Genomic DNA, 27435 nt, shown 5'->3' on the forward strand with positions numbered 1-27435 from the left:
CCTCGCAACCATATAATATCGATGGAACTAATATTCCTTCAAACATACCCATTTATGCTCTCCAAGATAATGTCTTTTTCCACACATTCTTCATTACTCACAGAACCTTTGCACCCTCTCTCACACTATGACTCACCCGCTTCCATGGTTACATTCACTGCTAAGTCCACTCCCAGATATCTAAAACACTTCACTTCCTCCAATTTTTCTTCAATCAAACTTACACCCCAATTAACTTTTCCCTCAACCATGCTGAACCTAATAACTTTGCTTTTATTCACATTTACTCTCACCTTTCTCCTTTCACACATTTTTTCATACTCAGTCACTAACTTCAGCAGTTTCTCACTCAAATCAGCCATCAGAGCTGTATCATCAGCAAACAACAACTGACACACATCCCAGGCCATCTCATTCACAACAGACGGCATATTCGCCCCCTCTCCAAAATTCTTGCATTTACCTCCTTAACTACCCTATCCATAGACAAATTAAACAGCCGTGGGGACATCACACACCCATGCTGCAGACCAACCTTCACTAGGAACCAATCACTCTCCTCTCTTCCTACTCATACACATGCTTTACACCCTTGATAAAAACTGCTCACTGCTTCAAGCAACTTAACTCCCACACTGTATACTCTTAAGACTTTCCACAAAGCATCTCTATCCACTGTCATATGCCTTCTCCAGATCCATAAATGCCATATACAAATCCATCCTCTATCACTTCTGAAACCACATTGCTCCTTCCCAATCTGATGCTCTGTACATGCCTTAATCCTCTCAATCAATACCCTCCCACACAATTTTCCAGGAATACTCAACAAACTTATGTCTCTATAGTTTGAACACTAACCTTTAACCCCTTGTACAATGGCACTATACATGCATTCCTCCAATCCTCAGGCACTTTACCATGACCCATACATACACTGGACATCCTTAGCACCAATCAACAACACATATCCATAAATTCTTCATAAATTCAACTGCAATACTATTGACTCCTGCCACCTTGACACATTTTATCTTCTGCCAGGCTTTCACCACCTCTTCTCTTTTCACCAAACCACTATCCATGATTCTCTCACTTTGCATACCACCCCGACATAAACATCATACTTCTGCCACTCTATCATCAAACATTTAACAATCCTTCAAAACACACTCCATCAATCCCTGTTATCACTTCCCCTTTTGCTCCACTTCACCGACGTTCCCATTTGTTCTCCTGCCTTCCACACATTATCTACCACCTTCCAAAATATCTTTTTATTCTCCCCAGTGTTTAATGTTACTTTCTCATCCCAACTCTCATTTGCCAATTTTTTCAACCCCAGCACCTTCCTCTTGACCTCCTGTCACTTTCTCTTATACATCTTCCAATCATTTGCACTCCTTCCTTATAAGTGCTGCCCAAATGCTTCTTTTTTCTCTTTCACTAGCAACTTTTCTTCTTCATTCCACCACTCAATATTCTTTCACAAATGCCCATCGACCACTTTTTGCAAGCTGCATGCATCTCTTGCACATGCCATCACTGCTCCAATAATACCCATTAACCACCTCTTCTACTCATATATGTATACTTGAGTATATCTCTCTTTTCAAACCAGGTATTCCCAATGACCAGTCTTTTTCAGCACACACCTCCAAAAGCTCTTCATTATTTCCATTCATAACACTGAATACCCCATGTGCAACAATTACACTGTTTAACACAATTTTTGTTCCTGGGTAGATAGTGTTATTTCCTAATTCTTTATGTGTAACAGTGGAGAAAAAGGCTATCAGTCCCTTCAAATTATGCTTTTGTTACCAGGACAATGATATTCTGAAATTTACCTATCTGTAATTGGACAATGGGCAAACTTGCACACTTTCATTCACGTAAAGTAAGAAAAACAACATATGAATCAAAATTAACATGTATTTACCCTAATGTTAAACAAAAGTGATCACAAAAGATTTAGAAGAGGGCAGTTTTTCAAGATTTACAATTGTACTGTAAATCACCCACGAATCAGACCCCAAATACAATCTCCCACCATGTTCTCATTATATGTTCCATGGTAGTGGTGTTCAAAGGCCGGTATTTCCTGGTGGAAGTGCTCACCTTGCTCCTCCAAATATGTTTTCCTTGAATTTATCAAGATGAGCATCAAGGATATGGTCTTTGAGGAACATCCCGCAGCACATTTTGCCATAGTTCTTCACCTTAGTCTCAACCAGCTCCACATAGTTTTTGGCTTTATGATTGCCCAGAAAGCCCCAAACCACTGTGACAAAGCTGTAACAAGCTGCTTTTTCCTTCCTAGTGAGCTTCTTGGGAAATTCCTTGCACTTGAAGCTCTTCTTTACCTGTGGTCTGATGAAGACTGTTTATGGGCAGTCAACACCTTCCCGGGGTCCAACAGTGGCTCCCACTTGACATTGTTCATCCCCACAGAGAACTTGGTCCACTGTGGCTAGTCCCACCTGTGGTAGCATGCCAAGGTGTCCCTGCTATCCCAAAGGCAAAGATAGTAGGGAAATTTGGTAAAACCACTCTGGAGACCCATTAGGAATGCTACCTTTTTGAAGTCTCCAGTGACCTCCCAGCTGTACTCATCATACTTCAAGACGTCTAGTAAGGTCTTGACACTGTTGACTTCTTTGAGGTGCACCAAGTGAGCAAGGGGAAGAGACAGGTACTTGTTTCCATTATGGAGCAGCATGGTTTTGAGGCTCCTGGATGAGCTCTCAATAAAGAAGCATCACTGGTTTGGATTATAGGTGATTATGACTGCCTCGAGGTGAATGCAAGAGTTTTGGAAAGAGGGGCAAGTATGAAGTCTGTTGGGGATGAGAGAGCTTGGGAAGTGAGTCAGTTGTTGTTCGCTGATGATACAGCGCTGGTGGCTGATTCATGTGAGAAACTGCAGAAGCTGGTGACTGAGTTTGGTAAAGTGTGTGAAAGAAGAAAGTTAAGAGTAAATGTGAATAAGAGCAAGGTTATTAGGTACAGTAGGGTTGAGGGTCAAGTCAATTGGGAGGTGAGTTTGAATGGAGAAAAACTGGAGGAAGTGAAGTGTTTTAGATATCTGGGAGTGGATCTGGCAGCGGATGGAACCATGGAAGCGGAAGTGGATCATAGGGTGGGGGAGGGGGCGAAAATTCTGGGAGCCTTGAAGAATGTGTGGAAGTCGAGAACATTATCTCGGAAAGCAAAAATGGGTATGTTTGAAGGAATAGTGGTTCCAACAATGTTGTATGGTTGCGAGGCGTGGGCTATGGACAGAGTTGTGCGCAGGAGGATGGATGTGCTGGAAATGAGATGTTTGAGGACAATGTGTGGTGTGAGGTGGTTTGATCGAGTAAATAACGTAAGAGTAAGAGAGATGTGTGGAAATAAAAAGAGCGTGGTTGAGAGAGCAGAAGAGGGTGTTTTGAAATGGTTTGGGCACATGGAGAGAATGAGGGAGGAAAGATTGACCAAGAGGATATATGTGTCGGAGGTGGAGGGAACGAGGAGAAGAGGGAGACCAAATTGGAGGTGGAAAGATGGAGTGAAAAAGATTTTGTGTGATCGGGGCTTGAACATGCAGGAGGGTGAAAGGAGGGCAAGGAATAGAGTGAATTGGAGCGATGTGGTATACCGGGGTTGACGTGTTGTCAGTGGATTGAATCGGGGCATGTGAAGCGTCTGGGGTAAACCATGGAAAGCTGTGTAGGTATGTATATTTGCGTGTGGACGTATGTATATACATGTGTATGGGGGTGGGTTGGGCCATTTCTTTCGTCTGTTTCCTTGCGCTACCTCGCAAACGCGGGAGACAGCGACAAAAAAAAAAAAAAAAAAAAAAAAAAAAAAAAAAAAATGACTGCCTCAAACAGATTGGTTACACTGTAGCAGAAGTAGAGCCCATCTTGATGGGTGAAGAAGCTGGAAAACCTTGGTGATGCTTCCTCTGATCTGTGATTTGCACACTTTCATCCAATAAGTTCCACTGCTTGTGCCTAAACATCAAAATCTTGGCATTGAACTTTGTGAGACCAAGATCTCTGATCAAGTTGTTGAGGCCTTTTTGACTGGTGTAGTACAGGTCTCTTTCATCAGCTGCAACCCTGACACTGTAGTCTGGATCTACAATGTCTTCCTCTCCCTCTGACTAATATCTATATAACTGGAAACTTCTAGAAAGTTCTATTTCAGCTATTCAGCCCTGAATCTATCTGGAATGTTCTGAAAAATAGGTAAATTTCAAAACATCACTGTCATGATCAAAAAAGCAAAGTCTCAAAGGAATAATAACCATTTTCTATACTTTTAGACAGAATCAATTAGAAAATAACAAATTACCAAGGAACAAAAAAAGAAAAAAGAAAATACAGTGTTATACCCTCAACTGCTTAAAATCTGTATAATATTGTTGGGACTACTATGCCTTTAAACATATCCATTTTTGTCCTCCCAGATAATGATCTCTCTTTCCACACATTCTTCAGCTCTCACAGAAACTTAACCCCTCATCCACCACATGACTCACTTCTCCTTCCATGTCCACTTCCACATATCTAAAACACTTCACTACCTCCAAATTTCTCCAAACTCATCCCAACTAACTTGTCCCACAACTCAATTAAACCTAATAAACTTGCTTTTATTCACATTCGCTCTCCATTCCTCCTTTTACACACTCTTCCAAAGTCAGTCACCAAACTTCTGCAGTTTCTCACTCAAATCTGCTGCATCATCAGTAAACATCAACTGACTCACTCCACAGGCTCTTTCATCCCCGACAAACTGCATACTCGCCCCCTATCTCCAAGACTCAGATTTACCTGCCTCACCACCCTATCCACATACAATTAAACAACCATGGTGACATCACACACACCTGCTGCAGAACAACCTTCACTTGGTACAACTCACTCTCCTCTCTTCCACCTCATACACATGCCTTACACCCTTGATAAAAAAAACTTCTCTGTTTCTAGCAGCTTTCCTTCCACACCGTATATTGTTGAGATGTTCCACAGAGTATCTGTATCAACCCTATCATATGCTTCTTCCAGATCCATAAAGTGCATGCAAGTATTTCTTGTGCACATTATCTAAAGCAAACACTTGCTCCACACATCCTTTACCACTCCTGAAAACAACTGCTCCTCCTCAGTTTGAAGCTCTTTATATGCCCTTACCCTCTAAATCATTATTCTCCCATACAACTTAAAGTATGAAAAAATGTATATATAAAAAGTTGGTAATGTGACAGCTAAGGGTATAACACAGGGGTATAGGGTACTCACTGATATAAATGGAAATGGTGAAGTTTGTAGTGTTGTATGCTGAAAAAAGGACTGCTGATTGGGAACACTTAATATAAAAAGAGGACTTACATAAGTATTTGTGGGGTAAAAAAGGCATTATTGGATGAAGTACTAACTGACAGACATACAAATAAGATTCTTGGGTGTGAATGTGCAGAAAGGGGTAGTTGATGGGATATCTGATCATTACCTAATGAAGTCGTGGGGAAAGTTTTGTAAAAGCTTTTGGGAAATACAAAATGATGCAGGTGAGCAGAGGATGGTGAAAGCAGCTGAGCTTGGAAAAGGAGCTTGAGCAAAGTGAGACTGAGTATAGAATTGCAATAGATGAAAGAAAATGAAGATAGAGGAGTAGGTGATGAATTGGAGGTTTAAGGGAAGCAGTGCTGTCACGTATGAGAGAAGTGTGTGGCATTCATGATGTGGGAGATGGGCATGTGAGAAATGGCAGTGAGTGGTAGGATGACAAAGTTAAAGTTGTTCATGAAGGAAAAGAGAAAGGTGTATGGATATTAATTACAGGAGACAATGCAAGTGAGTGGGAGATGTACAATAGAAAGAGGGATGAGGTCAAGAGGGAGGTACAGGAGCAAAGGGCGAACAAGTTGAGGTAAGTGAGAAGCAAAAAACTTCCAAAACAATATATAATGTTTTGAAGAGTTAAGTGTTTCAGAAAATCAAGACAACAAATGGGTGCATTGGTGAAGGAGGAAAATGGAGAGTGGTAACAGGCATAGATTATGTGAAGTGGAAATGGAGTGAGCACTTTGAAGGATTGTTGAAACTGATTACAGGGAGGCAAGTGTGGGGTGCTTGGTCAGGGAAGCATGCAAAGTGAGAGAGTTATAGCAAGCAGTTCAGTGAAAAGAGAGGAGGTAGTGAAAGCTTTGTGAAAAATGAAATGTAGCAGGGCTGCTCGAGTGCATGGTAGTGCAGTTACATTTCTTAAGAGGATAACTGTTTAAAGATTGATGCTACTGTATAAAGGCAAATAGGACAAAGGCAAGTGTTTGAATTACAGGGGTATAAGTTTTTTAAGTAAGCCTGGTAAGCTGTATGAAAGAGTGGTGACTGAGAGGGTGGTAGCATGCACAGAGGACTGGGAGACAATGTGAAAGTCAGGTGTTTGCTTTGAAGAATGTGTGAGAAATATCTAAAAGAATGGGAAGGATATGAATATGGCATTTATGAATCTGAAACAAAACATAAGGTTGATATTGATCCTCTATGGAATGAGCTACAGACACACAGTGTGGGAGGAAAGATAACAGAAGCAGTTACGAGCTTTTACAAGAGAGAGGTATATGTGTGAGTAAGTAAAGAGAAAGGTGAGTGGTTCCTGGTGTAAAAGGGTCTGTGGCAGGGGTGCGTAACCTGTTTATGGATGGGATGGTAAAAGAGGTGAATGCAAGGGTCTTGGAGAGAGGAGCAGGTATACAGTATGTTGGGTTGGGGTGTGTTGGGTTGGGTTGGGGGGCTGGGAGTGAGTCAGTTGTTATTTGCTGATGACATGACACTAGTGGCAGATTTGAAAGAGAAACTGCAGAAGCTAGAGCTTGAGTTTAGGAGGGTGTGTGAAAGGAGAAAGTTGAAATTAAACATGATTAGAAGCAAGGATATTTTGCAGTGGAAAGAGACAGGATGTTTGGAGTGAGAGTTTGAATGGAAAAAACTTAGAGGAAGTGGAGTGTTTTAGAGACCTCTGAGTGGATATGGAAGGAAATGGACCCAAGGGAGCTGAAGCAAGTCATCGTGTGGGTGAGAAGACAAAGGTCTTAGGTACATTGGGAAATGTGTGGAAAGATAGGTCACTCTCTTTAAGAACAAAGATAAGTATGTCTGGTGGTACAATAGTCCTGCTGGTTTGGCAAGGATGTGAGATATGGGCCTCTGACAAAAACATAAAGACTGCAGGGAATGTGTTGGGAATGAAATGTTTAAATGCAATATGTGATAAGAAGAGGTTTGATTGAATAGGAGGTGATACAATAAGAGAGATGCAGTAACAGAAGAGTTGAATAGGGTGTACTGAAGCAGTCTGGACATATGGAGAGGATGAGTGAGGAAAGGTTGACTAAGAGAGTATACATGTCAGAAGTGGAAGGAACAAGGAAAAGGCTAAACAAAGAAGGTGGAAGGATGTAGTGAAAGATACTTTGAAGGTTTTTGGCTCTGAAAATGCAGGAAAATGTGAGGCATGTAAGGGGAAGGGAAAACTGGAGAGATGTGGTATGCAGGGAGGATGAAGCGTCAATGAGCTGAGCCAGGGAATGTGAAAAAGTTGGTGGACACCACAGAAAGGTCTGTGGGGCCTGGTTGTTGATAGAGGTTCTTGTTTTGGTGCATTATACAGGAAAGCTAGAGAGTGAATGTGAGCAAATGAGGTTAATTCTTTGTCTGTTCCTGGTGCTACCTCACTAATGTGGGAAAAGGCAAACATGTGAAAGAAGAAATAAATAATTTAAGGAATCATTTGTTTGTTTAATGATTACATCAGACCTATCATGCAAACAGATCAGAAGAGATATGCATTTCCAACCTCTAGAAGCACCAACATAAATCATAGAGGGAAAAACCTATGAATTGTGCATGCAGATTACCTTTATGACCATTGCAAGATATAACTGTCTAATTCTTGAATCACCCACAAATAAAATGTGGTTTTCTTGCTTTAGGAATGCTACGTATCTCATGCATCTCCGGGAATCTCTGAAATGTACAAAACACACAATAATTATATTTATTTATTTATCTATTTTGCTTCGTCGCTGTCTCCCACGTTTGCGAGGCAGCGCAAGGAAACAGACAAAAGAAATGGCCCAACCCACCCCCATACACATGTATATACATACACGTCCACACACGCAAATATACATACCTATACATCTCAATGTACACATATATATACACACACAGACACATACATATATACCCATGCACACAATTCACACTGTCTGCCTTTATTCATTCCCATCGCCACCTCGCCACACATGGAATACCATCCCCTCCCCCCTCATGTGTGCGAGGTAGCGCTAGGAAAAGACAACAAAGGCCCCATTCGTTCACACTCAGTCTCTAGCTGTCATGCAATAATGCCCGAAACCACAGCTCCCTTTCCACATCCAGGCCCCACACAACTTTCCATGGTTTACCCCAGACGCTTCACATGCCCTGATTCAATCCACTGACAGCATGTCAACCCCGGTATACCACATCGATCCAATTCACTCTATTCCTTGCCCGCCTTTCACCCTCCTGCATGTTCAGGCCCCGATCACACAAAATCTTTTTCACTCCATCTTTCCACCTCCAATTTAGTCTCCCACTTCTCCTCGTTCCCTCCACCTCTGACACATATATCCTCTTGGTCAATCTTTCCTCACTCATTCTCTCCATGAGCCCAAACCATTTCAAAGCACCCTCTTCTGCTCTCTCAACCACGCTCTTTTTATTTCCAAACATCTCTCTTACCCTTACATTACTTACTCAATCAAACCACCTCACACCACACATTGTCCTCAAACATCTCATTTCCAGCACATCCACCCTCCTGCGCACAACTCTATCCATAGCCCATGCCTCGCAACCATACAACATTGTTGGAACCACTATTCCTTCAAACATACCCATTTTTGCTTTCCGAGATTACATAGCTACTGCATATACTTCACAATCTTATAAATACAGATGAACATTTGGTCTTCCAAATAAACAATACTGAAGTATGAATATATATACATATATATTTTCAGTGTGGTTTCAGAAGTGGTAGAGGATGTGTGGATCAGGTGTTTGCTTTGAAGAATGTATGTGAGAAATACTTAGAAAAGCAAATGGATTTGTCTGTAGCATTTATGGATCTGGAGAAGGCATATGATAGACTTGATAGAGATGCTCTGTGGAAGGTATTAAGAATATATGGTGTGGGGGGCAAGTTGTTAGAAATGGTGAAAAGTTTTTATCGAGGATGTAAGGCATGTGTACGTGTAGGAAGAGAGGAAAGTAATTGGTTCTCGGTGAATGGTGGTTTGCGGTAGGGGTGTGTGATGTCTCCATGGTTGTTTAATTTGTTATAGATGGGGTTGTTAGGAAGGTGAATGCAAGAGTTTTGGAAAGAGGGGCAAGTATGCAGTCTGTTGGGGATGAGAGAGCTTGGGAAGTGAGTCAGTTGTTGTTCGCTGATGATACAGCGCTGGTGGCTGATTCGTGTGAGAAACTGCAGAAGCTGGTGACTGAGTTTGGTAAAGTGTGTGAAAGAAGAAAGCTGAGAGTAACTGTGAATAAGAGCAAGGTTATTAGGTACAGTAGGATTGAGGGAGAAGTCAATTGGGATGGGAAGTAAGTATGAATGGAGAAAAACTGGAAGAAGTGAAGTGTTTTAGATATCTGGGAGTGGATTTGGTAGCAGATGGCACCATGGAAGTGGAAGTGAATCATAGGGTGGGGGAGAGGGTGAAAGTTCTGGGAGCGTTGAATAGTGTGTGGAAGTCGAGAACATTATCTCAGAAAGCAAAAATGGGTATGTTTGAAGGAATAGTGGTTCAAACAATGTTATATGGTTGGGAGGTCTGGGCTATAGATAGAGTTGTGCGGAGGAGGGTAGATGTGCTGGAAATGAGATGTGGTGTGAGGTGGTTTGATCGAGTAAGTAATGAAAGGGTAAGAGAGATGTGCGGTAACAAAAAGAGTGTGGCTGAGAAAGCAGAAGAGGGTGTTTTGAAATGGTTTGGTCACATGGAGAGAATAAGTGAGGAAAGTTTGACCAAGAGTATATATGCGTCAGAGGTGGAGGGAACGAAGAGAAATGGGAGACCAATTTGGAGGTGGAAAGAGGGAGTGAATAAGATTTTGAGTGATCGAGGCCTGAACACGCAGAAGGTTGAAAGGCGTGCAAGGAATAGAGTGAATTGGAACGATGTGGTATACCAGGGTCGACGTGCTGTCAATGGATTGAACCAGGGCATGTGAAGTGTCTGGGGTAAACCATGGAAAGTTGTGTGGGGCCTGGATGTGGAAAGGGAGCTGTGGTTTCGGGCATTATTGCATGACAGCTAGAGACTGAGTGTGAACGAATGGGGCCTTTATTGTCTTTTCCTAGCACTACCTCGCACACATGAGGGGGGAGGGGGATGTTATTCCATGTGTGGCGAGGTGGCGATGGGAATGAATAAAGGCACACAGTGTGAACTGTGTGCATGTGTATATGTGTATGTCTGTATGAGTATATATATGTGTACATTGAGATGTATGGGTATGTATATTTGTGTGTGGGGACGTGTATGTATATACATGTGAATGGGGGTGGGTTGGGCCATTTCTTTCGTCTGTTTCCTTGCGCTACCTCGCAAACACGGGAGACAGCGACAAAGCAAAATAAATAATAAAATTAAAATAATATATATATATATATATATATATATATATATATATATATATATATATATATATATATATATATATATATATCTTTTTTTCTTTCATACTATTCGCTATTTCCCGCATTAGCGAGGTAGCGTTAAGAACAGAAGACTGGGCCTTTGAGGGAATATCCTCACCTGGCCCCCTTCTCTGTTCCTTCTTTTGTAAAAAAAAAAAAAAAATGAGAGGGGATGATTTCTAGCCCCCCCGCTCCCTTCCCTTCTACGACACGCAGGGAATACGTGGGAAGTATTCTTTCTCCCCTATATATATCAGTCTACATCAGTCACTTGTTAAAAACATTTTGCTGGTCTTTATTCTGGAACGTGAGAGTTGCTGATTGATTTAGCAAAGCATAAAATTCATGAAAAGATAACTGATTGGCACAAACAATTATGAAAAACATGATTTTATGATTAAGTTTGAATGAAATAGATATCAGTATTTTACAGTCAGTGTATATCAACTTATTCCTACTGTGAAAGAAAGTTTGAAAAATTTTACTCAACTCTTTAAAACTTTTCAGGCAGTTCAAAACAGCAATTTTTCTTTCACTCATAATGAATTGATCTTTCATTCATGTATCTGCTATATAGATAAGATATACATTCATCACAAGTTAAACCAAGACTTTATTTTACAGCATTTTCAAAGCATAATACTCTCATCTGTTTACATAATGCAGTCTCCCATGGAATATCTGAGATTCCATATATTATCCTCAACAATTCTAGTTTAATGTAGTACACACATTTTGTTGAATTTTATGGTAAACGATCATTTTTATAGCACCATGCTAAACTCTGAGGTACTCTAATTACAAGATCAGTCATCAGTAACCATTGTAATTACAATTCATATCATCTGGAGTGACTGGTTTTACCAGGGTCTTAAAGCTGCATAAATATATATATATATATATATATATATATATATATATATATATATATATATATATATATATATATATATATATATATATATCCAACTCAAAGAGTGAGCGCTCAAATTACAGAGGTATAAGTTTGTTGAGTATTCCTGGTAAATTATATGGGAGGGTATTGCTGTCATGTATAATGCACCAAAACCACAGCCCCCTTTCCACATCCAAGCCCCACAAAACTTTCCATGGTTTACCCCAGACGCTTCACATGCCCTGGTTCAATCCATTGACCGCTCATCAACCTCGGTTTACTACATCGTTCCAATTCACTCTATTCCTTGCATGCCTTTCATCCTCCTGCATGTTCAGGCCCCAATCGCTCAAAATCTTTTTCACTCCATCCTTCCACCTCCAATTTGGTCTCCCACTTCTCCTCGTTCCCTCCACCTCTGACACATATATCCTCTTTGTCAATCTTTCCTCACTCATTCTCTCTATGTGTCCAAACCATTTCTATACACCCTCTTCAGCTCTCTTAACCACACTCTTTTTATTACCACACATCTCAAACCATTTCTATACATCCTCTTCAGCTCTCTTAACCACACTCATTTTATTACCACACATCTCTCTTACAGAAAAACAGAGAAGAGGTAGTAAAAGCTTTGCGGAAGATGAGAGCTGGCAAGGCAGCAGGTTTGGATGGTATTGCATTGGAATTCATAAAAAAAAGGGGTGACTGCATTGTTGACTGGTTGGTAAGGTTATTTAATGTACGTATTACTCATGGTGAGGTGCCCGAGGATTGGCGCAATGCTTGCATACTGCCATTGTACAAAGGAAAAGGGGATAAAAGTGAGAGCTCAAATCACAGAGGTATAACTTTGTTGAGTATTCCTGGGAAATTGTATTGGAGGGTATTGATTGAGAGGGTGAAGGCATGTACAGATCATCAGATTGGGGAAGAGCAACGTGGTTTCAGAAGTGGTAGAGGATGTGTGGATCAGGTGTTTGCTTTGAGGAATGTATGTGAGAAATACTTAGAAAAGCAAATGGATTTGTATGTAGCATTTATGGATCTGGAGAAGGCATATGATAGAGTTGATAGAGATGCTGTATGGAAGGTATTAAGAATATATGGTATGGGAGGCAAGTTGTTAGAAGCAGTGAAAAGGTTTTATCGAGGCTGTAAGGTATGTGCACAAGTAGGAAGAGAGGAAAATGATTGGTTCTCAGTGAATGTTGATTTGCAGCAGGGGTGTGTGATATCTCCATGGTTGTTTAATTTGTTATAGATGGGGTTGTTAGGAAGGTGAATGCAAGAGTTTTGGAAAGAGGGGCAAGTATGCAGTCTGTTGTGGATGAGAGAGCTTGAGAAGTGAGTCAGTTGTTGTTCACTGATGATACAGTGCTGGTGGCTGATTCGGGTGAGAAACTGCAGAAGCTGGTGACTGAGTTTGGTAAAGTGTGTGAAAGAAGAAAGCTGAGAGTAAATGTGAATAAGAGTGCTGGTGGCTGATTCGGGTGAGAAACTGTAGAAGCTGGTGACTGAATTTTGTAAAGTGTGTGAAAGAAGAAAGCTGAGAGTAAATGTGAATAAGAGCAAGGTTATTAGGCACAATTGGGTTGAGGGACAAGTCAATTGGGAGGTAAGTTCGAATGGAGAAAAACTGGAGGAAGTGAAATGTTTTAGATATCTGGGAGTGGATTTGGCAGCGGATGGAACCATAGAAGCAGAAGTGAATCACAGGGAGGGGGAGGGGACAAAAGTTCTGGGAGTGTTGAAAAATGTATGGAAGTTGAGAACGTTATCTTGGAAAGCTAAAATGAGTATGTTTGAAGGAAAAGTGGTTCAAACAATGTTATATGGTTGCAAGCCGTGGGCTATAGATAGAGTTGTGCGGAGGAGGGTGGATGTGCTGGAAATGAGATGTTCGGGGATAATGTGTGGTGTGAGGTGGTTTGATCGAGTAAGTAATGAAAGGGTAAGAGAGATGTGTGGTAATAAAAAGAGGGTGGTTGAAGAGGGTGTTTTGAAATAGTTTGGTCACATGGAGAGAATGAGTGACGAAAGATTGACAAAGAGGATATATGTGTCAAAGGTGGAGGGAACAAGGAGAAGTGGGAGACCAAATTGGAGGTGGAAAGATGGAGTGAAAAAGATTCTGAAAGATTGGGGCCTGAACATGCAGGAGGGATAAAGGCGTGCATGGAATAGAGTGAATTGGAACAATGTGGTATACCAGGGTCGACGTGCTCTCAATGGATTGAACCAGGGCATGTGAAGCGTCAAGGGTAAACCAGGGAAAGTTTTGTGGGGCCTGGATGTGGAAAGGGAGCTGTGGTTTCAGTGCATTATACATGACAGCTAGAGACTGAGTGTGAACGAATGAGGCCTTCGTTGCCTTTTCCTAGCACTACCTCGCGCACATTTGGGGGGAAGGGGTTTTCATTTCATGTGTGGCAGGGTGGCGACGGGAATGAATAAGAGCAGACAGTATGAATTATGTACATGTGTATATATGTATATGTCTCTGTGTATATATATGTATACATTTAGATGTATGGGTATGTATACGTGTGTGTGTGGACGTGTATGTATATACATGTGTATGTGGGTGGATTGGGCCATTCTTTTGCCTGTTTCCTTGTGCTACCTCGCTAACATGGGAGACAGCGACAAAGTATAATAAATATGAATAAATCTCTCTTACCCTTTCATTACTTAATCAAACCACCTCACACCATATACTGTCCTAAAACATCTCATTTCCAACACATCCACCCTCCTCCACACAACCCTATCTATAGCCCATGCCTTACAACTATATAACATTGTTGGAACCACTATTCCTTCAAACATACCCATTTTTGCTTTCCGAGATAATGTTCCCGCCTTCCACACATTTTCAATGCTCTCAGAACTTTCACCCCCTCCCCCACCCTGTGACTGACTTCGGCTTCCATAGTTCCATCCATTGCCAAATCCACTCCAAGATATCTAAAACACTTCACTTCCTCAAGTTTTTCTCCATTCAAACTTACCTCCCAATATCTTGTCCCACTACCCTACTGTACCTAATTACCTTGCTCTTATTCACATTTACTCTCAGCTTTCTTATTTCACACACTTTACCAAACTCAGTCACCAGCTTCTGTAGTTTCTCACCTGAATCAGCCACCAGTGCTGTATCATCAGCGAACAACAACTGACTCACTTCCCAAGCTCTCTCATCCACAACAGACTGCATACTTGCCCCTCTCTCCAAAACTCTTGCATTCACCTCCCTAACAACCCCATAACATATACATATCAATGTATATATACATATACATACTGACATATCCATATGTACATGTGTATATATTCATACTTGCTGCCTTCATCCATTACTGTCGCTACTCAGCACAATGGAAATAGCCCCCCTCCCCACAGTGAAGTAGCACCAAGAAAAGACAAAAAAGGCCACATTTGCTCACGCTCAATCTCTAGCTGCCATGTGTAAAGCACCGAAACCACAGCTCCCTTTCCGCATCCAGGCCCCACAGAACTTTCAATGGTTTACCCCAGACACTTCACATGCTCTCATTCAGTCCATTGACAGCACATTGACCCCGATATACCACATCATTCCAATTCACTCTATTCCTTGCATGCCTTTCAACTTCTTGTATGTTCAGGCCCCAGCCGCTCAAAATCTTTTCACTCCATCCTTCCACTTCCAGTTTGGTCTCCCTTCATTCTTCCCTCCAACTCTGACACATAAATCTTCTTTGCCAATCTTTCCTCACTCATTCTCTCCATGTGTCCAAACCATTTCAACACACCCTCTTCTGGTCTCTCAACCACACTCTTTTTATTACCACACATCTCTCTCAGCCTTTCATTACTTACTCAATCAAACCACCTCACACTACATATTGTCCTCAAACATCTCATTTCCAACAAATCCCCCCTCATCCATACAACCGCATCTATAGCCCATGCCTCGCAACCATATAACATTGCTGGAACCACTATTCCTAACCCCTTCCCCACCCTGTGACCCACTTCAGCTTCCATGGTTCCAGTTGCAGATATCTAAAACACGTCACTTCCTCCAAAGTTTCAAACTTACCTCCCAATTAATTTGTCCCTCAACCCTACTAAACCTAATAACCTTGCTCTTATTCCCAAATATTCTCCTCTATCCTTGGGGATACGGGAGAAAGAATACTTTCCACGCATTCCCTGCATGACATAGAAGGCGACTAAAGGGGATGGGAGCAGGGGGCTACAAACCCTCCCCTCCTGGTATTCTACCTTTCTAAAAGGGGAAACAGAAGGAGTCATGCGGGAAGTGCTCATCCTCCTCGAAGGCTAAGATTGGGTTGTCTAAATATGTGTGGATGTAATCAAGATGAGAAAAAAGGAGAGATAGGTAGCATGTTTGAGGAAAGGAACCTGGATGTTTTGGCTCTGAGTGAAACGAAGCTCAAGGGTAAAGAGGAAGAGTGGTTTGAAATGTCTTGGGAGTAAAGTCAGGGGTTGGTGAGAGGACAAGAGCAAAGGAAAGAGTAGCACTACTCCTAAAGCAGGAGTTGTGGGAGTATGTGACAGAGTGTAAGAAAGTAAATTCAAGACTGATATGGGTAAAGCTAAAAGTGGATAGAGAGAGATCATGAGAGGCAGAGGTTTTGGGAGCAGCTGAGTGAGTGTGTTACCAGCTTTGATGCACAAGACCAGGTTATAGTGATGGGTGATTTGAATGCAAAGGTGAGTAATGTGGCAGTTGAGGGTATAATTGATGTACATTGGGTGTTCAGTGTTGGAAATGGAAATGGTGAAGAGCTTGTAGATTTATGTGCTGAAAAAGGGCTGGTGATTGGGAATACCTGGTTTAAAAAGAGATATATACATAAGTATACTTATGTAAGTAGGAAAGATGGCCAGAGAACATTATTGGATTATGTGTTAATTGATAGGCATGCGAAAGAGAGACTTTTGAATGTTAATGTGCTGATAGGAGCAACTGGAGGGATGTCTGATCATTATCTTGTGGAGGCAAAGGCGAAGATTTGTAAAGGCTTTAAGAAAAGAAGAGAGAATGTTGGGGTGAAGAGAGTGGTGAGAGTAAGTGAGCTTCAAAAGGAGAATTGTGAGAAAGTACCAAGAGAGATTGAGTGTAGAATGGAAAAATGTGAGAGCAAATGATGTAAGGGGAGTAGGGGAGGAATGGGATGTATTTAGGGAAGCAGTGATGGCTTGCACAAAAGATGCATGTAGTATGAGAAAGGTGGGAGGTGGGCAGATTAGAAAGGGTAGTGGTGGGATGAAGTGAAAGAGAAGAGAGAGGCATTTGGATATTTGCAGGGAAGTAGTGCAAATGACTGGAAGATGTAAAAGAGAAAGTGGCAAGAGGTCAAGAGAAAGGTGCAAGAGGTGAAAAAGAGGGCAAATGAGAGTTGGAGTGAGAGCGTATTAGTAAACTTAAGGAGAATAAAAAGATGCTTTGGAAGGAGGTAAATAACGTGCATAAGACAAGGGAACAAATGGGAACATTGGTGAAGGGAGCAAGTGGGGAAGTGATAACAGATAGAGACAGAGTGAGTGTTTTGAAGGTTTGTTGAATGTGTTTGATGATAGAGTGGCAGATATAGGGTGTTTTGGTCAGGGTGATGTATGAAGTAAGAGGGTCAGGGAGAATGATCTGGTGAAGAGAGAAGACATAGTGAAAGTATTGTGGAAAATGAAATCCTGCAAGGTGGCAGGTTTTGATGGTGTTGCAGTGGAATTTATTAAAACAATGGGCGACTGTGTTGTTGACTGGTTGGTAAATATATTCATTGTATGTATGAACCATGGTGAAATGCCTGAGAATTGGCATAATGCATGCATAGTGCCATTGTACAAAGGGACACGGGACAAAGGTGAGTGTTCAAAACTAGGTGTAAGTTTGTTAAGTATTTCTGGGAAATTATATGGGAGGATACTGACTGAGAGGGTGAAGGCATGTACAGAGCATCAGATTGGGGAAGACCAGTATGGTTTCAGAAGAGATAAAGGATGTGTGGATCGGGTGTTTGCTCTGAAGAATTTATGTGATAAAGACTTAGAAAAACAAATGGATTTGTATGCAGCATTTATGGATCTGGAGAAGGCATATGATAGGGTAGATAGAGATGCTTTGTGGAAGGTTTTAAGTGTATATGGGGTGGGAGGTAAGTTGCTAGAAGCAGTGAAAAGTTTTTACTAGGAATGTAAGGCATGTGTAAAAGTAGGAAGAGAGGAGAGTGATTGGTTCCCAATCAATGTTGGTCTGCGGCAGGGGTGTGTGATGTCCCCATGGGTGTTTAATTTGTTTATGGATGGGGTGATTTGGAAACTGAATGCCGGTGCTTTCGAGATAGGGGCGAGTATGCAGTTTGTTGCGGATGAGAGGGCATGGGAAGTAAGTTGTTGTTTGCCGATGATACAGCTCTAGAGACTGATTCGCGTGAGAAACTGCAGAGGTTGGTGACTGAGTTTGGAAAAGTGTGTGAAAAGAGAAAATTGAGAGTAAATGTGAATAAGAGCAAGGTTATTTGGTTCAGTAGGGTTGAGGGACAAGTTAATTGGCATGTGAGTTTGAATGGAGAAAAATTGGAGGAAGTGTGGTGTTTTAGATATCCGGGAGTGGACTTAGCAGCGGATGGAACCACGAGAGTGGAAGTGAGTCACAGTGTGGGGGAGGGGGTGAAGATTCTGGGAGCGATGAAGAATGTGTGGAAGAAGAGAACATTATCTCAGAGACCAAAAAATGGTATGTTTGAAGGAATAGTAGTTCCAACAATGTTATATGGTTGCGAGGCATGGGCTATAGATAGGGTTGTACAGAGGAGGGTGGATGTGTTGGAAATGAAATGTTTGAGGACAGCATGTGGTGTGAGGTGGTTTGATCGAGTAAGTAATTTAAGGGTAAGCGAGATGTGTGGAAATGAAAAGAGTATGGTTAAGAGAGCAGAAGAGGGTGTATTGAAATGATTTGGACATACAGAAAGAATGAGTGAGGAGATATTGACAAGGAGGATATATGTGTCAGAGGTGGAGGGAAGAAGGAGAAGTGGGAAACCAAATTGGAGGTGGAAGGAAGGAATGAAAAAGATTTTGAGCGAGCAGAGCCTGAACATACAGAATGGTGAAAGACATGCAAGGAATAGAGTGAATTGGAACGATGTGGTATACTGGAGTTGATGTGTTGTCAATGGACTGAATGAGGGCATGTGAAGCATGGGGTAACCATGGAAAGGTCTGTGGGGCTAGGATGTGGATAGGAAGCTGTGGCTTTGGTGCATTACACATGTCAGCTAGAGACTGAATGTGAATGAATGGAGCCTTTTGTCTGTATTCCTGGCACTATCTCGCTGAAGCAGGGGATAGTGATGCTGTTTTCCTGTGGGGCAGGGTAGCGACAGGAATGAATGGAGGTAAGCAAGTATGAATATGTACATGTGTATGTATGTAATGCTGTACGTAAATGTTGATATGTGTATGTATGTATATGTGGGTATGTGGGCATTTATGTACATATATGTGTATATGGGTGGATGGGCCATTCTTCGTCTGTTTTCTAATGCTTCCTCACTGATGCAAGAAACAGCAATTATGTATAATAATAATAACAATAATATTAATAATTTTTTTTTTTTATACTATTCGCTATTTCCCGCGATAGCAAGGTAGCGTTAAGAACAGAGGACTGGGCCTTTGAGGAAATATCCTCACCTGGACCTCTTCTCTGTTCCTTCTTTTGGAAAATAAAAAAAAAAAAAAACGAGAGGGGAGGATTTCCAGCCCCCCGCTCCCTTCCCTTTTAGTCGCCTTCTACGACACGCAGGGAATACGTGGGAAGTATCCTTTCTCCCCTATCCCCAGGGAAAATAATAATAATAATAATAATAATAATAATAATAATAATAATAATAATAATAATAACAATAACAATAATAATACTCCTGAAACAGGAGTTGTGGGAGTATGTGATAGAATGTAAGAGAGTAAATTCTTGATTAATATGGGTAAAACTGAAAGTTGATGGAGAGAGATGGGTGATTATTGGTGCATATGCACCTGGGCATGAGAAGAAAGATCATGAGAGGCAAGTGTTTTGGGAGCACCTGAATGAGTGTGTTAGTGGTTTTGATGCACGAGACCGGGTTATAGTGATGGGTGATTTGAATGCAAAGGTGAGTAATGTGGCAGCTGAGGGAATAATTGGTAAACATGGGGTGTTCAGTGTTGTAAATGGAAATGGTGAAGAGTTTGTAGATTTATGTGCTGAAAAAGGACTGGTGATTGGGAATACCTGGTTTAAAAAGCGAGATATACATAAGTATACTTATGTAAGTAGGAGAGATGGCCAGAGAGCATTACTGGATTACGTGTTAATTGACAGGCGCGCGAAAGAGAGACTTTTGGATGTTAATGTGCTGAGAGGTGCAACTGGAGGGATGTCTGATCATTATCTTGTGGAGGCTAAGGTGAAGATTTGTATGGGTTTTCAGAAAAGAAGAGTGAATGTTGGGGTGAAGAGGGTGGTGAGAGTAAGTGAGCTTGGGAAGGAGACTTGTGTGAGGAAGTACCAGGAGAGACTGAGTACAGAATGGAAAAAGGTGAGAACAATGGAAGTAAGGGGAGTGGGGGAGGAATGGGATGTATTTAGGGAATCGGTGATGGATTGCGCAAAAGATGCTTGTGGCATGAGAAGAGTGGGAGGTGGGTTGATTAGAAAGGGTAGTGAGTGGTGGGATGAAGAAGTAAGAGTATTAGTGAAAGAGAAGAGAGAGGCATTTGGACGATTTTTGCAGGGAAAAAATGCAATTGAGTGGGAGACGTATAAAAGAAAGAGACAGGAGGTCAAGAGAAAGGTGCAAGAGGTGAAAAAAAGGGCAAATGAGAGTTGGGGTGAGAGAGTATCATTAAATTTTAGGGAGAATAAAAAGATGTTCTGGAAGGAGGTAAATAAAGTGCGTAAGACAAGGGAGCAAATGGGAACTTCAGTGAAGGGCGCAAATGGGGAGGTGATAACAAGTAGTGGTGATGTGAGAAGGAGATGGAGTGAGTATTTTGAAGGTTTGTTGAATGTGTTTGATGATAGAGTGGCAGATATAGGGTGTTTTGGTCGAGGTGGTGTGCAAAGTGCGAGGGTTAGGGAAAATGAGTTGGTAAACAGAGAAGAGGTAGTAAAAGCTTTGCGGAAGATGAAAGCCGCCAGGCAGCAGGTTTGGATGGTATTGCAGTGGAATTTATTAAAAAAGGGGGTGACTGTATTGTTGACTGGTTGGTAAGGTTATTTAATGTATGTATGACTCATGGTGAGGTGCCTGAGGATTGGCGGAATGCGTGCATAGTGCCATTGTACAAAGGCAAAGGGGATAAGAGTGAGTGCTCAAATTACAGAGGTATAAGTTTGTTGAGTATTCCTGGTAAATTATATGGGAGGGTATTGATTGAGAGGGTGAAGGCATGTACAGAGCATCAGATTGGGGAAGAGCAGTGTGGTTTCAGAAGTGGTAGAGGATGTGTGGATCAGGTGTTTGCTTTGAAGAATGTATGTGAGAAATACTTAGAAAAGCAAATGGATTTGTATGTAGCATTTATGGATCTGGAGAAGGCATATGATAGACTTGATAGAGATGCTCTGTGGAAGGTATTAAGAATATATGGTGTGGGAGGCAAGTTGTTAGAAGCAGTGAAAAGTTTTTATCGAGGATGTAAGGCATGTGTACGTGTAGGAAGAGAGGAAAGTGATTGGTTCTCAGTGAATGTAGGTTTGCGGCAGAGGTGTGTGATGTCTCCATGGTTGTTTAATTTGTTTATGGATGGGGTTGTTAGGGAGGTGAATGCAAGAGTTTTGGAGAGAGGGGCAAGTATGAAGTCTGTTGGGGATGAGAGAGCTTGGGAAGTGAGTCAGTTGTTGTTCGCTGATGATACAGCGCTGGTGGCTGATTCATGTGAGAAACTGCAGAAACTGGTGACTGAGTTTGGTAGAGTGTGTGAAAGAAGAAAGTTAAGAGTAAATGTGAATAAGAGCAAGGTTATTAGGTACAGTAGGGTTGAGGGTCAAGTCAATTGGGAGGTAAGTTTGAATGGAGAAAAACTGAAGGAAGTAAAGTGTTTTAGATATCTGGGAGTGGATCTGGCAGCGGATGGAACCATGGAAGCGGAAGTGGATCATAGGGTGGAGGAAGGGGCGAAAATTCTGGGAGCCTTGAAGAATGTGTGGAAGTCGAGAACATTATCTCGGAAAGCAAAAATGGGTATGTTTGAAGGAATAGTGGTTCCAACAATGTTGTATGGTTGCGAGGCGTGGGCTATGGACAGAGTTGTGCACAGGAGGATGGATGTGCTGGAAATGAGATGTTTGAGGACAATGTGTGGTGTGAGATGGTTTGATCGAGTAAGTAACGTAAGGGTAAGAGAGATGTGTGGAAATAAAAAGAGCGTGGTTGAGAGAGCAGAAGAGGGTGTTTTGAAATGGTTTGGGCACATGGAGAGAATGAGTGAGGAAAGATTGACAAAGAGGATATATGTGTCAGAGGTGGAGGGAACGAGGAGAAGTGGGACCCCAAATTGGAGGTGGAAAGATGGAGTGAAAAAGATTTTGTGTGATCGGGGCCTGAACATGCAGAAGGGTGAAAGGAGGGCAAGGAATAGAGTGAATTGGATTGATGTGGTATACCGGGGTTGACGTGCTGTCAGTGGATTGAATCAGGGCATGTGAAGCGTCTGGGGTAAACCATGGAAAGCTGTGTAGGTATGTATATTTGCGTGTCTGGACGTATGTATATACATGTGTATGGGGGTGGGTTGGGCCATTTCTTTCGTCTGTTTCCTTGTGCTACCTCGCAAACGCGGGAGACAGCGGCAAAAAAAAAAAAAAAAATATGTGTATGTGGGTGGGTTGGGCCATTCTTTCATCTGTTTCCTTGCACTACGTCGCTAACACGGGAGATAGCGACAAAGCAAAATAAATGTAAATATTTTTTTTTTTTTCCTTTGTCGCTGTCTCCTGCATTTGCGAGGTAGCGCAAGGAAACAGACGAAAGAAATGGCCCAACCCACCCCCATACACATGTATATACATACGTCCACACACGCAAATATACATACCTACACAGCTTTCCATGGTTTACCCCAGACGCTTCACATGCCCTGATTCAATCCACTGACAGCACGTCAACCCCGGTATACCACATCAATGCAATTCACTCTATTCCTTGCCCTCCTTTCACCCTCCTGCATGTTCAGGCCTCGATCACACAAAATCTTTTTCACTCCATCTTTCCACCTCCAATTATATATATACATAATAATAATAATGGTTCCATGGTTCCATCCGCTCCCAGATATCTGGGAGTGGATCTGGCAGCGGATGGAACCATGGAAGCGGAAGTGAATCATAGGGTGGGGGAGGGGACGAAAATTCTGGGAGCCTTGAAGAATGTGTGGAAGTCGAGAACATTATCTCGGAAAGCAAAAATGGGTATGTTTGAAGGAATAGTGGTTCCAACAATGTTGCATGGTTGCGAGGCGTGGGCTATGGATAGAGTTGTGCGCAGGAGGGTGGATGTGCTGGAAATGAGATGTTTGAGGACAATGTGTGGTGTGAGGTGGTTTGATCGAGTAAGTAATGTAAGGATAAGAGAGATGTGTGGAAATAAAAAGAGCGTGGTTGAGAGAGCAGAGAGGGTGTTTTGAAATGGTTTGGGCACATGGAGAGAATGAGTGAGGAAAGATTGATGAAGAGGATATATGTGTTGGAGGTGGAGAGAACGAGGTGAAGTGGGAGACCAAATTGGAGGTGGAAAGATGGAGTGAAAAAGATTTTGAGTGATCGGGGCCTGAACATGCAGGAGGGTGAAAGGCCGGCAAGGAATAGAGTGAATTGGATTGATGTGGTATACCCTCCTGGATGTTCAGGCCCCGATCACTCAAAATCTTTTTCACTCCATCTTTCCACCTCCAATTTGGTCTCCCACTTCTCCTCGTTCCCTCCACCTCTGACACATATATCCTCTTGGTCAATCTTTCCTCACTCATTCTCTCCATGTGACCAAACCATTTCAAAACACCCTCTTCTGCTCTCTCAACCACGCTCTTTTTATTACCACCCATCTCTCTTACCCTATTATTGCTTACTCGATCAAACCATCTCACACCTCATATTGTCCTCAAACATCTCATTTCCAGCACATCCACCCTCCTGCGCACAACTCTATCCATAGTCCACGCCTCGCAACCATATAACATTGTTGGAACCACTATTACTTCACACATACCTTTTTTACTTTCCGAGATAATGTTCTCAACTTCCACACATTCTTCAACGCTCCCAGAACTTTCGCCCCCTCCCCAACCCTATGATTCACTACCGCTTCCATTGGTCCATCCGCTGCCAAACCCACTCCCAGATATCTAAAACACTTCACTTCCTCCAGTTTTTCTCCATTCAAACTTACCTCCCAATTGACTTGTCCCTCAACCCTACTGTACCTAATAACCTTGCTCTTCTTCACATTTACTCTCAACTTTCTTCTTTCACACACTTTACCAAACTCAGTCACCAGCTTCTGCAGTTTCTCACACGAATCAGCCACCAGCGCTGTATCATCAGCAAACAACAACTGACTCACTTCCCAAGTTCTCTCATCCATAACAGACTGCATACTTGCCCCTCTTTCCAAAACTCTTGCATTCACCTCCCTAACAACCCCATCCATAAACAAATTAAGCAACCATGGAGACTTCACACACCCCTGCCACAAACCTACATTCAATGAGAACCAATCACTTTCCTCTCTTCCCACACGTACACATGTCTTACATCCTCGATAAAAACTTTTCACTGCTTCTAACAACTTGCCTCCCACACCATATATTCTTAATACCTTCCACAGAGCATCTCTATCAACTCTATCATATGCCTTCTCCAGATCCATAAATGCTACATACAAATCCATTTGCTTTTCTAAGAATTTCTCACATACATTCTTCAAAGCAAACACCTGATCCATACATCCTCTACCACTTCTGAAACCACACTGCTCTTCCCCAATCTGATGCTCTGTACATGCCTTCACCCTCTCAATCAATACTCTCCCATATAATTAGGTATATACATAATAATAATAATAATAATAATTATAATAATAATACTAATGTATACCAGTTGTTCCCTCAACTGCCACATTGCTCACCTTTGCATTCAAATCACTAACACTATATATATATATATATATTTTTTCTTTCTTTCAAACTATTCGCCATTTCCCGCATTAGCGAGGTAGCGTTAATAACAGAGGACTGGGCCTTTGAGGGACTACCCTCACCTGGCCCAATTCTCTGTTCCTTCTTTTGGAAAATTAAAAAAAAAAAAAAAAAAAAAAAAAAAAACGAGAGGGGAGGATTTCCAGCCCCCCGCTCCCTTCCCTTTTAGTCGCCTTCTACGACACGCAGGGAATACGTGGGAAGTATTCTTTCTCCCCTATCCCCAGGGAAAATATATATATATATATTTTTTTTTTTTTTTTTTATACTTTGTTGCTGTCTCCCGCGTTTGCGAGGTAGCGCAAGGAAACAGACGAAAGAAATGGCCCAACCCCCCCCCCATACACATGTACATACACACGTCCACACACGCAAATATACATACCTACACAGCTTTCCATGGTTTACCCCCAGACGCTTCACATGCCTTGATTCACTCCACTGACAGCACGTCAACCCCTGTATACCACATCGCTCCAATTCACTCTATTCCTTGCCCTCCTTACACCCTCCTGCATGTTCAGGCCCCGATCACACAAAATCTTTTTCACTCCATCTTTCCACCTCCAATTTGGTCTCCCTCTTCTCCTCGTTCCCTCCACCTCCGACACATATATCCTCTTGGTCAATCTTTCCTCACTCATTCTCTCCATGTGCCCAAACCATTTCAAAACACCCTCTTCTGCTCTCTCAACCACGCTCTTTTTATTTCCACACATCTCTCTTACCCTTACGTTACTTACTCGATCAAACCACCTCACACCACACATTGTCCTCAAACATCTCATTTCCAGCACATCCATCCTCCTGCGCACAACTCTATCCATAGCCCACGCCTCGCAACCATACAACATTGTTGGAACCACTATTCCTTCAAACATACCCATTTTTGCTTTCCGAGATAATGTTCTCGACTTCCACACATTTTTCAAGGCTCCCAAAATTTTCGCCCCCTCCCCCACCCTATGATCCACTTCCGCTTCCATGGTTCCATCCGCTGACAGATCCACTCCCAGATATCTAAAACACTTCACTTCCTCCAGTTTTTCTCCATTCAAACTCACCTCCCAATTGACTTGACCCTCAACCCTACTGTACCTAATAACCTTGCTCTTATTCACATTTACTCTTAACTTTCTTCTTCCACACACTTTACCAAACTCAGTCACCAGCTTCTGCAGTTTCTCACATGAATCAGCCACCAGCGCTGTATCATCAGCGAACAACAACTGACTCACTTCCCAAGCTCTCTCATCCCCAACAGACTTCATACTTGCCCCTCTTTCCAGGACTCTTGCATTTACCTCCCTAACAACCCCATCCATAAACAAATTAAACAACCATGGAGACATCACACACCCCTGCCGCAAACCTACATTCACTGAGAACCAATCACTTTCCTCTCTTCCTACACGTACACATGCCTTACATCCTCGATAAAAACTTTTCACTGCTTCTAACAACTTGCCTCCCACACCATATATTCTTAATACCTTCCACAGAGCATCTGTGGAAAATATATATATATATATATATATATATATATATATATATATATATATATATATATATATATATATTTTTTTTTTTTTTTTTTTTATACTTTGTCGCTGTCTCCCGCGTTTGCGAGGTAGTGCAAGGGAAACAGACGAAAGAAATGGCCCAACCCCCCCCCATACACATGTACATACACACGTCCACACACGCAAATATACATACCTACACAGCTTTCCATGGTTTACCCCAGACGCTTCACATGCCTTGATTCAATCCACTGACAGCACGTCAACCCCTGTATACCACATCGCTCCAATTCACTCTATTCCTTGCCCTCCTTTCACCCTCCTGCATGTTCAGGCCCCGATCACACAAAATCCTTTTTCACTCCATCTTTCCACCTCCAATTTGGTCTCCCTCTTCTCCTCGTTCCCTCCACCTCCGACACATATATCCTCTTGGTCAATCTTTCCTCACTCATTCTCTCCATGTGCCCAAACCATTTCAAAACACCCTCTTCTGCTCTCTCAACCACGCTCTTTTTATTTCCACACATCTCTCTTACCCTTACGTTACTTACTCGATCAAACCACCTCACACCACACATTGTCCTCAAACATCTCATCTCCAGCACATCCATCCTCCTGCGCACAACTCTATCCACAGCCCACGCCTCGCAACCATACAACACCGTTGGAACCACTACTCCTTCAAACATACCCATTTTTGCTTTCCGGGATATATATATATATATGTATATCATTCATTCATTCATTATACTTTGTCGCTGTCTCCCGCGTTAGCGAGGTAGCGCAAGGAAACAGACGAAAGAATGGCCCAACCCACCCACATACACATGTATATACATACACTCCCACACACGCACATATACATACCTATACATTTCAACATATACATACCCAGACATCTACATTTATACACTTGTACGTACTCACACTTGCGGCCTTCATTCATTCTCGTCGCCACCCCTCCACACATGAAATGTGTAATTCAGTGCATTATACATCACA

General features: G+C 42.1%; 1 protein-coding gene across 1 annotated transcript in view; it reads right to left on the reverse strand.

Moving 5' to 3' along the window:
- The window catches only part of LOC139767137 (N-acetylneuraminate (7)9-O-acetyltransferase), a 163142-nt gene that overhangs the window by 129556 nt on the left and 6151 nt on the right, over window positions 1-27435 (reverse strand). The window contains exon 3 of the mRNA XM_071696161.1: window positions 7919-8027. Within this exon, the coding sequence (XP_071552262.1) occupies window positions 7919-8027 (109 nt within the window). The remainder of the gene's footprint in view (window positions 1-7918; window positions 8028-27435) is intronic.

The sequence above is a fragment of the Panulirus ornatus genome, chromosome 59, assembly GCF_036320965.1.
Source record: "Panulirus ornatus isolate Po-2019 chromosome 59, ASM3632096v1, whole genome shotgun sequence".
In the NCBI taxonomy this organism is placed as follows: Eukaryota; Metazoa; Arthropoda; class Malacostraca; order Decapoda; family Palinuridae; genus Panulirus; species Panulirus ornatus.